Below are 17,000 nucleotides of genomic sequence, written 5' to 3' on the forward strand. Positions count from 1 at the left end.
TGAACCTCAGTTTCCTCATCTGCAAAGTGCAGGGGTTAGAGTAACTGACCTCTGAGGTCCCATCCAGTCTTGGATCCGTGAGCCTATGAATGACTGTCATGATTTATGATATTCATACCACACACAAGGACAGCTGGGTGGCGCCATAGTGGGTAGAGTCCCAGACCTGGAGTCAAGAAGACTCATCTTCCTGAGTTCAAATCTGGCCTCAGACACTTCTTAGCTGTGTGACCCTGGTCAAGTCACTTAACCTTGTTTACCTCAGTTTCCTCATCTGTAAAATAAGCTGGAAAAGGAAATGGCAAACTATTCCAGTATCTCTGCCAAGAAAACCCCAGCTGGGGTCATGAACAGTCGGACGTGACTCAACAGTGACTGAACAGCTGGAGGTGTCTGAAAATAGGACAGGCTGCCTTGGGATGACATTATAGGAGGGGCTTCTTGATTTGATACGGATTGGACCAGTTGGCTTCTGGGAGTCCTTCCAATTCTGAGAGTTTGAAAAGGACCAAATGAGTTTTCCTGGTGCCGCCATGTTTTTCCTTTCCTTATACTCCCGGGTCTTAGTCAGTGCTAGGTGTATAGTAAACACTGGGTGAATGGTTGTTGACTGTCTGCTGTATTGCCCTCAGAGGTTATGTGTCTTTTGGTTCCCATATACCACAACTCCATGCCCCTCCTTTAATGGCATAGATGCTTCCCACAGCAACTCAATGGCCGTCCCCATTGGCAATCCTGCTTCTTTTCTCTGTCCCTCCAGCTTGGGGTGCGGAGCTGGCCCAAGCTCTTCATCCTCCGTCGCAGACCACTCATGTTGCTCAGTTCAGATCTCTCTTCCCTTGGGATTTCTCCCACACATCTGACCTTGACTCCTCCCCTCCCCTTCTTCCTGTCTCAGCCCCCCCCCACCATAAAGTTTATTTTTTTAAAGACAATCTTAGCAAACATCAAAAGACAACATTTCAACATACAAAGAAGAGAAAAAGTTGGTATCTATTACATCTAGCTTTACAAAAAAGTACATATTAATTGGCCTATGTGTGTATATGTGTACATGAGCATTTATTAAGCACTTACTGGGTTCTAATCCCTGTGCTAAATGCTTACAAATATCTCGTTTATGGGAATCTCTTCTGCTAGCCTATACATATTTGTTGTGAGAGTTTCTCTTTATTGTTCTGATTGTTCGTTGGCAGGCAGTAGGAGGGAGAGATAATAAATGCCTGTAAGAATAAATAATTTTTTAGAAGATGAAAGGGAGAAAAATACATGAAATCTAACACAGCAGGGAGTTCCCATGCTGGCCTGCTTGCCCGTGTCCCCTTATGACCTTATTCTGTTCTCTTCTGGGTTTTTAAGAAGCTCTTTTTCCTTTCTTGAACCGCTGTCAGTGCCCACCCACTTCCTCCTCCCCTGAACCAGTGAAAGCTTCTTTCCCAAGCACCCCTGTGTCCTTTCAGAGCCCCCCTTCCTAGAGGCTTTTCTTAAGTTTTGCTTATCATTAGTATTCGGGAGAGGAGTTGGCCCTGTGCTTCCACTGGGATAGGGGACCTCCCAGATAAGGAAACCCCCTCTACCTGTGCAGATTGCCACCTTCTGTGCAACTTCTGGTCTCAGAGAGCTGCGGCACTGAGAGAAAAAGGCCTTGCCTCAGATTATACAGCCAGACTGTGTCATAGGCAGCATGTAAACCTAGATCTCTGTGACTCAGAGGCCAGATAATAATAGTAACCCAATTCAGCGAGCATTCATTAAACATCCGCCATGAGTCAATAAACAAGGACCTGCTCACTGCCGGCTGTATGCCCAGCACTGGGGATGCAAAGCAAACAAAAAAGGGAGATAGTGCCTGCCCTCACGGAGTGTACATGCTAAGCCAATGTAATAATATAATATAATATAATGTTTATATGTAATGTGTATATATGTGTGTGTGTGTGTATGATATAATATGATATAAGAAGATACAGAAAAAATGCCAGGTAGCTAGGACATTAGCAGTAGGGAGCTTCACATCCCATGAAGGAATCGCCCATCATGAAATGGCAAACCAGTATCTTTGCCAAGAAAACCCCAAATGGGATCACAAAGAGTTGGACGTGCCTGAAACGACTGAACAGCAGTGACGTAGCTAAGATTGCGTGGTCAGGATTCAAATGGCTTGACAGGCTTGGGACATCGAACAGAACAAAATAATGACATCCATTAATGACGGATGTCACATGTGGGACTTGGGGCGAGGTGTGAGTGGATGGCAGTTTTGTCTGGCAAAGATCAGGGGTCATTCTTGGATCAAAGCCCGAGTGGACAGTATGACAAGGTAGCCAATCCTCGGCCCTGTTAAGGAAACCACAGAGGCCAGGGGTGAGGGAGGTCATTGTCCTGCTGCATTCTGTCCTGGTCAGAGCACATTGGAACACTGGGTTCTGTTCTGACCATGATGATTCATGCTGAATAAGGCTCCTTGGAAGGACTGTGGTGCTTAGCCTGTAGATGGCAGGTCTTAGGGATCTTACCGGGCCACTCCAAGCATTTGAAGAGCTGTCTTCTGGAAGAAGGATTAGGCTCATTCTGCTTGGCCTCAGAGGGTGGAAGGAACAAAGAGGTAAATTTAAGCTGGATATCATGGGGGGAAATTTCCTAATGATAAAATTCAGCCGTTTGAAGGTTGTGGGATGGGCCACACAGGGAAGTGTTGGCTTCCCCCTGTTAGGGCATTTTAGGCAGAGGTGGGGGGACCACTTCTCAGGGGTCTTGTCGAGAGATGCCCATTCAGATGGAAATTGGACGAGGCCCTCCCCTGAGGTCCTTTGCAACTCTGAGACGTTGAGTCATCGGCACTGGGAACTCTCTGGAGCATTCCTATTTGACAGATCATATCAGAAGGTCAAAGGATAACAAGATTTAGAACTGGATGGGAGAGGGACCTGGAGGATCATCTAGTACTGAGACTCAGAAATGGAAATTTGTTTGAGGTTACTTTGGTAAGAACAGAGCCAAGATTTGAACCCAGGTCTTTGGATTTCAAGTTCGGAGCTCTGCCACAGCACACAGCCCTCTCTCTCCTTTTTTACAGATGAGGAAACTGAGGCTCTAGTGTAGTACCCTGAGTCTACCCCCAAGGGAGGGTAGACTTGGGACTCAAGTTGAGGTCTTCTGGCTCTCCACATGCAGTCTTCTTTCCACTGTTCTGTATGAGTTTCTACCAAGATGGCAGACAAAGCCTGGAATTATAAACTGCCAACCAGAGGTTTAAACACCCCATCCTGACTGTGTCCGGGGATGAATGTTAATTAAAATGATAATATTTCGTTTACTACACAATAAAACTGAGACTTAGCCCCAGGGCAAGGGAATTCAGAGGGCTCTAACTGCACGTCTTTATCCAATAGAAACAGCTGAGCTTTTGAGCATTTGGTTAGTAAGAATAATGAGTTCAAATCGGTAGCTGCCAGATGGTTCACTTTCTCCCTCCCTCTTGTGGCCCCACCCAACTGGGCTGATTCATTGACTGGCCCCGCCCAGCAGTGGTCTCCCTGGGGGAAGATTTGCCATCTTCTCCGGTTGGCCAGCGTAGGGGGGTTTGTGTCTACTATGCTCCACGGGGCCTCTTCATAAAACCAGAGCCTCAAAGGCCATCTACTCCAATGCCCTCATTTACAGATGAGGAAACAGTCACAGGGGCTGGATTTGAACTCCGGTCCTGTGAGTCTAATTTCAATGGTCTTTCTGTCACACTACACTGTCTGCTTGTGTCCTGAGGCCTGAGGTATCATGACCCTCAAGTGAATATCTCAGAGCCTTGATTTGAGGGTTACATTTCTGGGGCTTCTCCTGAGCAGTGGAACTGCTAGGGAAGGCCCTGGTGTTTGTTTTCTTCATGAAGGGCTGGCTATTGTTTATTGGGTGAAGGCAGCCTAGTGTCAGGAAGGCCTGAGTTTCACTCTTGCCTCAGATACTCACTGCTTTTGTGATCCTGGACAAGTCACTAAACCTCAGTTTCCTCATCTGCAAAATGGGGCGAAGAATAGCCCCCACTAGGGGCAGCTAGGTGGCACAGTGGATAGAGGTCCAGCCTTGGAGTCAGGAGGACCTGAGTTCAAATCCGACCTCAGACACTTGACACTTACTAGCTGAGTGACCCTAGGCAAGACACTTAACCCTGATTGCCTTACCAAAAAGCAAAAAAAAAAAGAATAGCCCCCACATCCCCGGGATATTGATTGCAAGGATCAGATGAGATAAGGTATGATCCCTTTGCAAACTTAAAAGTGCTGTATAAATGGGAGTTGTTACTGTTGTGGCTGTTCTTGTTACAATGCCCGTGGACGTTCATGTGGGTTGCTCAACTCTGTAGTAGAACGCTGTCCCTAAGCACATTGACTGGTCAGTTGAGAAATCTCTCCTTCCTAGAAATCTTTCAAAATAGAAGGGCCCCATTTGCTTTAATATAGGTGGTGTAGTGGATAGGGCACTGGGCCTGGAGTCAGGAAGACCTGAGTTCAAATGTGATCTCAGATGCTTCCTGGCTGTGTGACCCTGGGCAAGTCACTTAACCCTGTTTGCCTCAGTTTCCTCATCTGCAATGTGAGCCAGAGAAAGAAATGGTAAACTCAGATGCTTAGTAGCAGTGTGACCCTGGACAAGTCACTTCACCTTGTTTGCTTCAGTTTCCTCATTTATAGAATGAGCTGGAGAAGGAGATGGCAAACCTCTCCAGTATCTGCCAAGAAAACCCCAAATGGGGTCACAAAGAGTTGGACACAACTGAAAATGACTGAACAACAGGATTATGGATTTACAACTAGAAGGGACTTTTAGAGGGGACCATTGAGTCTAACCCCTCAGGAAACTGAGTCACAGAGAGCTTAACCCTCTTAGCCTGGGTCACACAGGTAGATTTGAACTCAGATCCTCCTGACTCCAGGTCCAAAACTCTGTAGCTCTGTCTTGGGGCAAGGGTGGTGGGCTCAGCGATCTTTCTGAGGTCCCTTGCAGCCTTGGGCTCTCCAGCCATCAAGCTTTGCTAGACTCTATTCTATTATTCACTCCCTATGCCCCCCAAAACTGATTTGTTTGTCTGTGCAGGTGTCTCCGTGTACCCTAAGACAGTGAAACAAAATGCCCTTTAATGATGAGAAGCGCTCGGTGAGTGATGACCCCACGAGTGACTCGGACTCTTCGAGGATATCAGAGAGTGCGGCTTCCCTCAGTGACTACGAGTGTTCCCGGCAGAGTTTCACGAGCGACTCCTCAAGCAAATCCAGCTCTCCAGCCTGTAAGCAAACGGAGAAGGCGCCAGCCTTGGTCCCCTTGGGCCTCCAGTGGGTAGAGAGAGATCCCTAGGCCAAAGCCCACTCGCGTGTCATAGGAGGAAACTGGGGTCCAGAGAGAGGGAGGTCACCTAGCTAGTAAATGTAGGTCCTCAGGCTCCTCACTGAGTGCTCTGCGAGGCCAAACACAGAGATGGCCTCGCTTGAATTATTCCCCCTTGCCCAACAACACTATCTGTACAAACAATAGTAGCCCCTTCAGTCAGTCAACATTAAGCACCTACTATGCGCCAGGCACCGTGCTAAGCGCCTAAGAGGCCATATACAGTTCCTGCTGTCATGGAGCTCATAGTCTAATGGGGGAGAGAGCATAACAAACAACTGTCAATCAGTAAATATTTATTAAGCTCCTACTGTGTGCTGGGTACTGTGCTAAGCCTTAGGGATGCAAAATGGTCAAAAGACAGCCCCTGCCCTCAAGGCACTTGCAGTCTAACGAGGGAGACAGCGTGCAAACAAACATAAATAAAGGAGCTGTGTGCATAGTAAACTAGAAATAATTAAGAGAGGGAAAGCATCTCCAGACTTTGGACTTTTGAACCCAAATGAAGTCCTTCCCATGGCGCACCTTTCCTGCTTGTCAGACTCACAGTAATGGGGAAACTGGCCTAGGTCCTTCTCTGGGACCAATTAATGTTGGTACATTTTTTCCCCCTCTGGTGAGACTTTTGAGTGTCTTTGAGTTGCATTGCCCAGAGTGATGGTCCAGGCAGGAAATGAAGTAACCAGAGGTTTTTCCTGGTGGTTTCACATGAGAGACACTAGAAAATGAAATGGGTCCTACCGGCAGCAAAAGCAGCAACAATGTTACTGTTCCAAATTTCTGATTTCATCAGTGTAGGAGGTCATCATTCAATCTTCAACTTAAAGCCTGAGAGACTTGCTTAGGGCCTTGAGTGCTCAAGCAACTTACCAGAGGGTCACCCAGCTGATAATGGGACTTGAACCCAGGTCTTTTGACTCTGAAGTTGGCTCTCTATGCACTGTTTGTCACACTGCTTCTCAGTAGTAGTAGTGATAATAAGGATAGCATTAGCAGCTGCCATTTATATAGTTCTCTTAGCCAAGCAGAGTACTTCAGATCTGAAAACTGTGGTCCAGAGTGGTTCAGGACTCAAGGTATCATAAAATAAAATGCCTTGAGATTCCAAAGCAAATTCTGAAAGAAGATTGGAACTTAGGGACCACAGAGGTTGTTAAGACCAATTCCTTCATTTTACAGGAAATCGAAGCCACAATGCCTATAGCATTGGAACTTTGGACATCATTTAGTTTAACCCAATCACATTAAAGATAAGGCCTAGGGATTGGAAGTGACTTGCCTTAGGTCACTGAGGGACTTAAGTGGCTGAGGCAGGTTTGGAAACTGGGTTCTCTGACCCTATCCCTCAGGAAAGTGCTTTGTTGTCCATAAGATAGTACAGAGTTCAGTCCTTCAGGGACTGTAATTTCCCCATTGTGGGCCTTCTCTTTACCAATGTAGATCACAGTTACTGCAGGCCTGCATAGACAGTTTCATGAGTTTTTGTAGCCAAAAAAGCCATTCTCTGGTCACCGCCCCTCTGATGAGAAGGCTCCAGACTGAGCCTGCAGCTCAATGTGTGGAAGCCACATTGCACACCCTCTCTTGTGAAATCAGTCTAGGTGGTTAGCCTGATACAGTTAGCTTTATTGGTATTTGGGGGGAGGCCAATTTCAGCTCTTTAAAACAATTTTTTAATCATAGACTTAAAAACGATCCATAGAAGAGCTGAACAAATGTAATTAAAAATTCTGGACTTAAACACCCGAAAAAAAGCATTTCTATAAACAAATCAGAACACAGAAAGATTCTGTGAATCTCTATTTCATGCTGCTTGCTTTCAAATAAACGTGCAAGATAAGGAATAAGACTTTGTGTAAAACCCTTAATGTTTAACAAAGTAGCCCCAAACAAGGAGTGCTGGTGTCAATAGATGCATTATTCTCCTGGTTCTTCTTGCTTCTCTCTGAGTCAGTTTATAGAGATCTTCCCAGTTTCCTCTGAAACTGTCCACTTTGTCACTTCTTATGGAGCAATAATATATTATTGACATGGTATGTTATATTCATATACCCCATGTAGGATAAAGAAATATAGAAAATACTTAAATGAATTCATACCACTTAAGAGCCGCAGCACCAGAACCACGTATATGTGGCGACTAAATTAAAAATTCATGCTCCATATTCTAAGACTCATATATCACATATAGTAAATGAATGTAATTTGATATATATAGAAATAGAATTTGTCATATTATGCCACATGTGATACATTATCTTCATATAGCGCAATTTGTATATATACATATATAATTTGATATATGTAGAAATAGAATTTTATATACTATACTCTACATGGTATATTATCTTCATATAGTATAATTTGTATATACATATATACACATATGATCTGATATATATAGAAATAGAACTTGGCATATTATGCTGAATATGATATATTCATATGGCATAATTTGTATATATACACATATAATTTGATAATGTAGAAATATAATTAGGCATATTATGTTACATATGATATATTCATATAGCATAATTTATCTGTAACCAGATAACTTAAGTAGGATTTGATATACTCTACATGGTATTATCTTCATATAGCATAATTTATATTTATATATAATTTGATATATAGAAATATAATTTGATGTGCTATACTCTACATGATATATTATCTTTGTATAGCATAATTTGTATATATACACATATGATTTGATATATGTAGAAACAGAATTTGGCATATTGTATATGATGTATTCATATAGCATAATTTGTATACCTATATACTTTCATATATATGGAAATAGAATTTGATATACTATACATGGTATATTATATTCATATACCACAGTATATAGAGATAATATCCTACATGTGTTATATTCCTATACTTTGATTTGTATGAGTATATATATGTGTGCATACATATATATCACACACATGTTATAATATATTAATATACTTTAAGTGTGTGTGTAGCCATACTCCAATAGGATAACCACTCCTCTAGTTCTGTCTATTTATCTATCTATCTTTTCATTTATTCATTCATTTTATTTATTTATTTTTGCCACTCTGAAAAGAGGTGTTCTAGGTATCTTTGTATGTTATGGTCCCTTTCCTTTTTGTTTTGATCCCTTTGGGGGTGTATGCCTGGTGTTGGTATTCTGTCTGGGTCAAAGGGCACGTCCAACTCAGTAGTTTTAGACAAATCAACAATACATCATTGGCCCTGTGAGCTCATTAATGTGGGCATTGCCTCCACTGATGCAGATGGTGGCCCCAACCACACACATTGTTCATCTCAGCCTATGGAACAGGCAGGCCTCACACCAAAAAGAGGAGTTTGTGACATACCCATCCCCCTTTCATCTGCCATTCTCTCTCTCTCTCTCTCTCTCTCTCTCTCTCTCTCTCTCTCTCTCTCTCTCTCTCTCTCTCTCTTTCTCTCTCTGTCTCTCTCTCTCTCTCTCTTTAGGCAATTGGGGTTAAGTGACTTGCCCAGGGTCACACAGCTAGTAAGTGTGAAGTGTTTGGTCTGAGGCCGGATTTAAACTCAGGTCCTTCTGACTTCAGGGCCGGTGCTCTATCCACTGCACCACCTAGCTGCCTCTCATCTGCCGTTCTCAATCACGGCTTTTTCAGTTCCGTGGTCAGTGTGGTCCTGCTGTTCTCCATGGGTCTGACTTCATTTAGTCTTCCCCATGTTTCCTTGTGTTCTTCATGTGTTACTTTTATGGCACCATCTTATGACATTATATTAATAAACCAGTTTATTCCACCATTCTCTAATCCTTGAAAGACAGGTCAGCTCTGTTTAGTTTTTGCTGACACAAATAAAACAGCTTTGAATATTTTCGTTCAGATAGTCCCCCTTTAAAAATTATATATTTAATACCCTGCTTTTTTAACTCTAACCCTAACCTTTTTTTGTAGAGGTAGGGGACTCTGGGTATGGAATATTGCACATAGTGTCAGACAGGGTTAGTGTACTGGTTGATTTTTACTGAATTTCTTTTTTTTTCTTCTGTTTTTAAAAAATTTGTTCTAAGGGCCAGCTGTCTTGGTAGAGTATGGAAGTTATATTTGGAAATGAAGGGGATGTAGAAACAAAAGATATTGATCTTTTTTTTCCCTTGGGAATCACGTTTCCCTACCTTGCCCCCACTGGAAGTCCAGCGGCTGCTTGCAAGCTCGATCTCATTACTGATTGGCATGGGAGCTTTGGCCTGCTCCATTGCCAACCCTGGTTGACCTTCCTCAGTCAGGCTGGTGGCCCCCCTCAATCCCAGTGACTCACCCAGTTGGTTCTAAACTAAATGTGAATCAGCTTAATCCACTGCGACTCAGAACTCCTGAGCTTGAGATATATACCTGAGGCGGCCACCCCAGTAAAGGGATCAGAGGCGTGTGCCGCCAGATCTGGTGATGCATTTTCTGAAATTATATCTTTAGAATAAAATGCTAGAAACAGAGCCATTTCTGTGCCTGATTGCCTTGCAAAATAGTTGTGCCAGCCACCATTCTCCTCACCAGTGTCCTCGAATGCCTGGCTTCCCTGTAGCCCCACTAACAGAATTATCATATGTTTGCTATTTTTAAAATGTGAAATTTTTATGGTTTTACTAATATATTAGCCTTTTGTCTTTATGGCAGAGTAATTTCCCAGCATGCTGCCTCCCATTATTGAGCCATCCTTTTTTAACAGAAAAACAAAGCATTTGCATCTCAAAGCATATGCTGCATTCTGACCTACAGCTACCCCCACCCCCTCCCATCTCCCCTTATGGAAAGACCAGTGGGAAATGGATTTCATTATCTCCTGGACCCAAGTACATCATTATTTCACCAGTGCACCGCCCATGTTTAAGTGTTTGAAGCACTTAGCACATAGTAGGTCCTTAATGAATGATTTTTGACAGTCAGTCAATATTTATTAAACACCTATGTGCCAACCACTGTGATAAAGCCCTGGGGATAAAATATAAGTAAAAAATAAGACAGTCTGTGCCCTCAATGGGCTTATAATCTAGCAGAGAAAGATAGCGGGGGGGGGGGAGAAAAAGGAAGCTGAACAGTTGGGGCACTAGAGGTGAATGAGAAGGGAGCAGAGATACCCCACGTGATAGAGGGTGATAGAGAAGTCCAAAAGCGCCGTAGCTGGTGAAAAATGGGAGTAGACTCTGCTGAGCCCCTTTTTCAAATACAAGCCCTAGAGCCCATGACCCTGCCCTCCAGCCAGAGGGGCCAGTTAGTGGGGGCAGAAGGGACTGAGAACCGGGGAGGACAAAGCACACTTGGTCGTGCAGGATAATGAGATTTTTCAGTCATGAGTTTTTCTGGGGAAGGAAGGCAATGGAGAGGTCCAGAGAAGTCCCAGAGCAGTGGAGCCCAGGGAAGTGAGGCCTGTCAGTTGGTCCCCATAGCCCTGTGATTGACTGATAGACAGTGGTAATAATTTATATTATTAGTAATAATTAGCATGGCTAATAATTAATGATAAGTATCACAAATAATCATATTATTGTATAATTTATATTAGAAATAATAACACCACTAATAATTATCAATAAGTATTATATATCATTTTTGTTAATACCTTATATTATTAGTATTATATATAATAAATATTACTAATAATTAGTATTAGAAATAAGTATATATGATAATCATATCATTGGCAATAATTATATTATCAATAATTATTAGAAATAATGAGTATTAATAATAATTATACTATTGGTGATATTTTATATCATTACCACCACTGTGTAAGTGATTCTCCTGACTCTGCTTTATTTTACTCTATATCAGCTCATATACGTCCTTCTGGGTTTTCCTCCTCTTCCTCATTTTTTAAGGCTCAGTGATATTCCATTACCCTTAGACACTACAGCTAATTCAGCCATTCCCCTTATATATTTGGGCACCTACTTTATTGCTAGTTTTTTTTCAATCTTTTTTTAGTCCATCTAAAATAATAAAAAATCTAAATGAATAAAAAATTTAGTTTTGTCACTTCCAGGCTCAGTGAGTAAGAAGGACATAAGAAGCAACATGATGTAGTGGGTATCCGCCATTTGAGATGTGAATCCCCAGCACTTAGCGCTGTTTGGCACATAATAATTACTTAATATGGGCTGCTAGGACTGGACTTGGAGTTGGGAAGACCTGAGTTCAAATCTTGCCTTTAATACTTCCTCTTTGTGTGACTCATGGCAAGTCACTTAACCCTGTTTGCCTCAGTTTCCTCATCTGTAAAATGAGCTAGAGAAGGAAATGACAAACCACTCCAGTACCTCTGCCAAGAAAACTCCAAAGATGGTCAGAAAAGTTGGATATGACTGAAACCACTGAACAAGAGCAAAGTACTTAATAAAGGTTCATTCATTCATTCATTCATTCATTCATTCATTCATTCATTCATTCATTTATTCATGGCTAGCCTTGGAATCACAAAGACTTGGTTAAATCCTCTCTCTGACACTTAGTAGCCTGTTCCTCCCTCTGAGCTCAGTTGCTTTGTAGCTACCATGTGTATACTTTGTATCTATTTTTATGTTCAGGTTCTCTTTCCCCCCTCCCAAGAATATTAGCTCCTGAAGGAGGATTGTCTCCTTCTTCATCTTTGTAGCCCCAGTCCCCACCCAGTACATTCAAAAATTCTCATGAATTGATTGCTTGATTCAACCTCTCTTCTGCAGTGGTACAAGGAATTTCCACACTTGAAGTTCCTACGCTGATGCAAACACAAGTTTGGGCCAAATTCAACAATCATTTCATTAAGTAATTACTATGACCCAGGCACTGGGCTAAGCCCTGGGGATACAAAGTAAGACCGGAGGAAAAAAAAAATCCCTGCCCTCAGGGAATTTACATTCAGATGAAGGAGAAATACAGAACAGAGTATTATATGAAGTTGAAGGTGTGGGCTGCTAGGGACAGAGTCCTAGACCTGGAGTCAGGAAGACCTGAGTTCAAATTTGGCCTCAGACATTTAGTAGCTGTGTGACCCTGGGCAAGTCACTTAACCTCTGTTTGCCCCAGTTTCCTCAACTATAAAAAGGGGATTATAATAGCACCTATCTCCTGGGGTTGTTGTAAGGATCCAAATGACATTTGTGAAGCACTTAGCATGTGTTAAGTGCCTAATACGTGATTGTTATTATTTTAAAGAAGAAAGATTTTGATCAGACTATAAGCAGTCTCAGAATGTGGGAGGGTCAGGGGTGAGGCTACTACTCCCCAGAAGTGAGGCTCTGTGTCACCCTGGACTTCTTGGCCCTTTAGCGACAAGCCCGCCCAGAGTGGTGACGTTTGATGAAGTGATGGCTGCCGCGAGGAATATCTCCAACATGACGCTTGCTCACGAGATCGCCGTAAACGAGAACTTCCATGTCAGACAGGGAGCGCTGCCTGAGAACAGGTGAGAGGATGCATGTCTGTGTTTGGAAGCAGGGCACACCAGAGGCCTTGAGTCAGAAGTCAGGCCCTGGGAAAATGAATTCACTTCCGTGGTCCTCCAGAGTCCTTTTCCACTGAGGCTGTCTGATCCCACGGGAGGACGAGCTGCTTGCTTGCTTAGCCCAGTGGCCAGACATTTTGCTCTGGAGAAATTGGACACTGGGTTCAGTTCTGGGTGCCAGAGTTTATTGAAAGGTAGTGGGGGTTAGTGGATAGGTTCCTGGACCAGGAGTCAGGAGGACCTGGGGACAAATCCTGCCATAGACTTACTATTATTAACTGTGTGACCCTTCTCTGCTGCAGTTTTCTCCTTTGTGACGTGAGAAGGTTGGGCCTCATGGCCTCTTAGTTCCCCTCCAGCCCCAACAAAAATACCCCCGGCAGCCATGTCGACACTGATGTCTGCAAAGTGCTGCATACATGTTATCTCACTTGACCCCTTCACCAACCCTATGAGGCTGCCTCTACAAGTATTGTAAGCCCCATTTTACAGGTAGGAAAACTGGCTCTGGAGGGATCCTAGTTCTAGAGCTGGGAGGGGTTTCAGTGACCATCTAGTCTGACCCCCACATTGTACAAATAAGGAGACTGAGTAATGGGAGTTAAGTGACTTCCCCAAGGTTTTACAAGGAGTATGTGTCAGCCGGGATTGGAACCCAGATCTTTGTGACTCCCCAAAGCTCCAAGAACCATGCTTACCTCCACGGCAAGGAGCTGTCACTCACAGTATCTGAATGAGGCAGATACGATAGTGGTTACAAGGAAAATTCTTTGGGGAGATTAATTTTCATCTCTCCTGGCACTGACGATTATTTTTTTCCCCCTTGTTAAGATTGTGAGATGTGCCAAGGGGGTCACAACTTGATGAGAGGTCTCTTTGATAGCCTGTAGACTCTAGGAATAGGAACCCACCCCTGCCCCTTGCCAGGAGCGGCTCCCCAGCTGTGAGGGCAGGGCTGAGGCCACCCACCTCTGGCAGCTGCTGCCTCACCACAGGAAGGCTCTGACTGGGGACCAGGACCACTCAAACAGGTGCTGGCACCTCTGGGCTGAGCTTGGCGAGCGGGTGGGTATCCTTAGGGACCAGTCTCCTTTGGCTCATGTTTAGAACTCTGGCCTCTGGAAAGGCCAGTTTAGCTGATTCACATGCAGTGATCGCTTCTCCCTTGCAGCCTGGCTGGTCAAGTGAAACATATCGTTCACCAGGCTTTCTGGGACCACCTGGAGGCAGAACTCAATGAAGATCCTCCCGAGTACGAGCATGCCATCAAACTTTTTGAAGAAATAAGAGAGGCAAGTTGATAGCGCTCTCTGTCCTCCCTCCCCCGCTCAGCTCTCTCCCTCTCTCTTTTCTCCTTTCTTTCCCCCTCTCTCCCTCTCTCTTTTCTCACTCTTTTTCTCTCCATTCTTCTCTCTCTCTTTTCTCTCTTTCCCTTCCTCTATTTTGCTCTCCTTTCCTTTCTGTCCTCGTTCCCTCCCTCTCCCTTTTCTCTCTTCCTCCTCTTTCTCTTTTCTCTCTCCTATCTCTCCCTCTTCTTTCTTTTTTCCTCCCTTCTCTTTTTCCTTCCCTTCCTTTTTCTCTCTCTGTCTCTGTGTCTTTCTCCTTTTTTTCCCCTCTCTCTTTCCCTCCCTTACTCTCTCTTTTCCTCTGTCTTTCCTCTTCTCCCTCCCTCCTTCTCTCTCCTCTTCTCTCTCTTCCTCCATCCCTCCCTTCCTCTCTTTATTTTTCTCTTTCTTCCTTTCTCTCCTTCTCTCTTTCCCTCTCCCTTTTCTTCTATCTGTTCCATTCCTCTCTCTGGCTTTCTCTCTTTCCCTCTCTCTCTCTTTTTCCGTCCCTTCCCTTTTCTCTCTCTGTCTTCTCCTCTATCCCTCTTCTCTCTTTTTCTCCCTTACTCTCTCTTTCCCCCTCCCTTTTTCTCTTTCTTGAGCTTTCCCTCTCTTTATTTTTCTTCCTTCTCTCTCCTCTTTCTTTCTCTTTCCTTTCCTCTCTCTCTCCCTTCCTTTCATTCTCTCTAAAAACACTTTGCCTTCTTTCATTTTTGAAACTAGCCAGTCAGATTAAGAGTCAGAGGACCTGGATTTGGACTCCATCTCTAACATTTACTGCCTGTGTGTCATTGAGCAAGTCACTTCCCCTCTCTGGGTCTCAGTTTCCTTAGCTATAAAATGGGAAAGGTGGAGCTGGCAACTTCTGAGGTCCTGCCCAGCTCTAAGACTGTCATCGACCTATCAAAGACTGTTTTTGCTCCACGTGGCAGAACTACAGAGGGCGTGTTTCTGTTTTCCATTTCTTTCCCTCCCTCATCACCTCTCCTTTTCTCCCTTCTGTCCCTACCTAGAGGTACCAGAAGCATAACTTATATATAGTGCTTTAAAATAGTGTTTTCCAGTCTGTAAGTCATGGAACCCAGGAGAGCCACAAAGTTATGGCAAAGGCTCATCAAATCCACTTGGCACCTTGCACTGTCATCCATCCATCCCTCCATCCATCCGTCCATCCATCCACCCACCCTCTGTCCATCCATCCATCCGTCCACTCAACACGTGTAATAAGTGACTATTATGTGTCTGTCAGTGTCTGTACTAGCTACAAGGGATAGAAATTGAAACAAAAGCAGCTTCTGCCCTCAACCAGCTTGCATTTTATTGGAGGAGAAAACACATTCCCCTAAAAAGCAGATACAAAGTAGTTACAAGAAGAGACAAAGTGTCATTTTGATCTTTGGTTAGCAAATGTACCTTTTGGACTTTTTGTTCCTTTCCTTTTTTAGGGGGGAGGAGTAGGGGGGAGTCTGGCCCTCTGAATTTATCAGTGTGAGCAGTTTCCTCTGTCTGCCCAGGTCTCTCCTGTGTAACTTAACAGTCTTCGAGGGGCTCTGGGAGGTTCTGGGCCTTAGAGGTGGTCCTGCAGGCAGAGGCAAGCCCCCTGGCTGAAAACTCCCAAGCTGGGAGGGGTCTCAGAGGCCATCTAGTCCAACTGGCCCTGCCCTCAAAGAGCTTACCTTCTACTGGGGAGAAATCCCCATTTGGTAGCACCTCAGGCTCCAAACAAACAGTGCTTGGAACCAAGTCTTTTTGACTCTATGAGCAGCCTTCTCTTCTCTGTCCTGTGCTGTCTCCTATACCTTCTGTAGACTGAATCAATCAACGAACATTTATTCAGTGCCTGCCATGTGCCCCGCACCATGTCAAGAGCTGGGGATAAAAAGAAAGGCAAAACCAAAATCAGTCCTTGCCCTCAAGGAGCTTACATTCTAACGGGGGAGACATAAATGGATACATACAAGATATGTGGTGATAGATGTCAGTAAGGTGGCTCGTTAGGTCTCAGACAAGGGAAAATTGGAGGAGAAAAGTCAGAGCCCTCTGCAGAATCTCTGTCCCTTTTGGGGGTCCCTCAAACACGGCTTGTTGATCTGATTGCTACATAAATTATCCCATTTTCCAGCATAGCTTTAAAGCTGAAAGGGGTCATCTAACCCGGCCCCCTCATTTCACAAATTGAGGAAACTGAGGCTCAGGGTGATATAGTTGACTAACCTCTGTCCACACAGCTGAGAAATGCCTGGGCTGTTGTGAGAGGCAGTGTGGTGTCGTGGGTAGAGAGTTAGCCATAGGAGTTCAGAACTGCCTTGAGCACATGCTGCCTTGGACAAGTCACTTCCTTTCTATGGAACTCAGCTTCCTCCTCTGAACAGTGGAGACAGTAATTACACTTCCCTCCCAGGATTTTAGTCAAGCTACAGTGAGATGACAGAAAGAAAGTATTTTTCAATCAGTAAAGTTCTATAGAAATATCAGTTATCATGTTCCCTATTTTACCTGTGAAGTGACTTTCCCAAGGACACACGGATAGTAAATGCCAGAGCCAAGGCACTGACCAGGTCTTGTGACCCAAAGGGCTATAACCGCTGACCCACACTACCTTAGAAAACTACCTGGGTGGAAGAGCACAGGCCTCGCCTATCTGGTGTTCCCAGGATACCATGCCCTACGGCCTGCCCTTCTGCTGGCTTATCTGCAAAGGTTTTGAAATGATGCCAGGAACTCTGGGTGATCTGAGTCCTGCTGCTTTTAGGCTTGCTATATTGGGAGTTTGCTGCAGGGAAAGTGATTTAGTTGGGGGGGGGAAGGGAAGAAGATAGGAAGAGAAAGAAG

General features: G+C 44.1%; 1 protein-coding gene across 6 annotated transcripts in view; it reads left to right on the forward strand.

The window, feature by feature from the left end:
* The window catches only part of TCP11L2 (t-complex 11 like 2), a 63,552-nt gene that overhangs the window by 19,338 nt on the left and 27,214 nt on the right, over positions 1-17,000 (forward strand). For all 6 annotated transcript variants that reach the window (XM_020982423.2, XM_078146996.1, XM_020982420.2 and 3 more), the window contains 3 exons: positions 5,089-5,278; positions 12,669-12,804; positions 14,015-14,135. In XM_020982423.2, the coding sequence (XP_020838082.1) occupies positions 5,122-5,278; positions 12,669-12,804; positions 14,015-14,135 (414 nt within the window). In that variant the 5' untranslated portion in view covers positions 5,089-5,121. The remainder of the gene's footprint in view (positions 1-5,088; positions 5,279-12,668; positions 12,805-14,014; positions 14,136-17,000) is intronic.

The sequence above is a fragment of the Phascolarctos cinereus genome, unplaced genomic scaffold (assembly GCF_003287225.1).
Source record: "Phascolarctos cinereus isolate Bilbo 61053 unplaced genomic scaffold, phaCin_HiC Scaffold_1;HRSCAF=81, whole genome shotgun sequence".
Classification (NCBI taxonomy): domain Eukaryota; kingdom Metazoa; phylum Chordata; class Mammalia; order Diprotodontia; family Phascolarctidae; genus Phascolarctos; species Phascolarctos cinereus.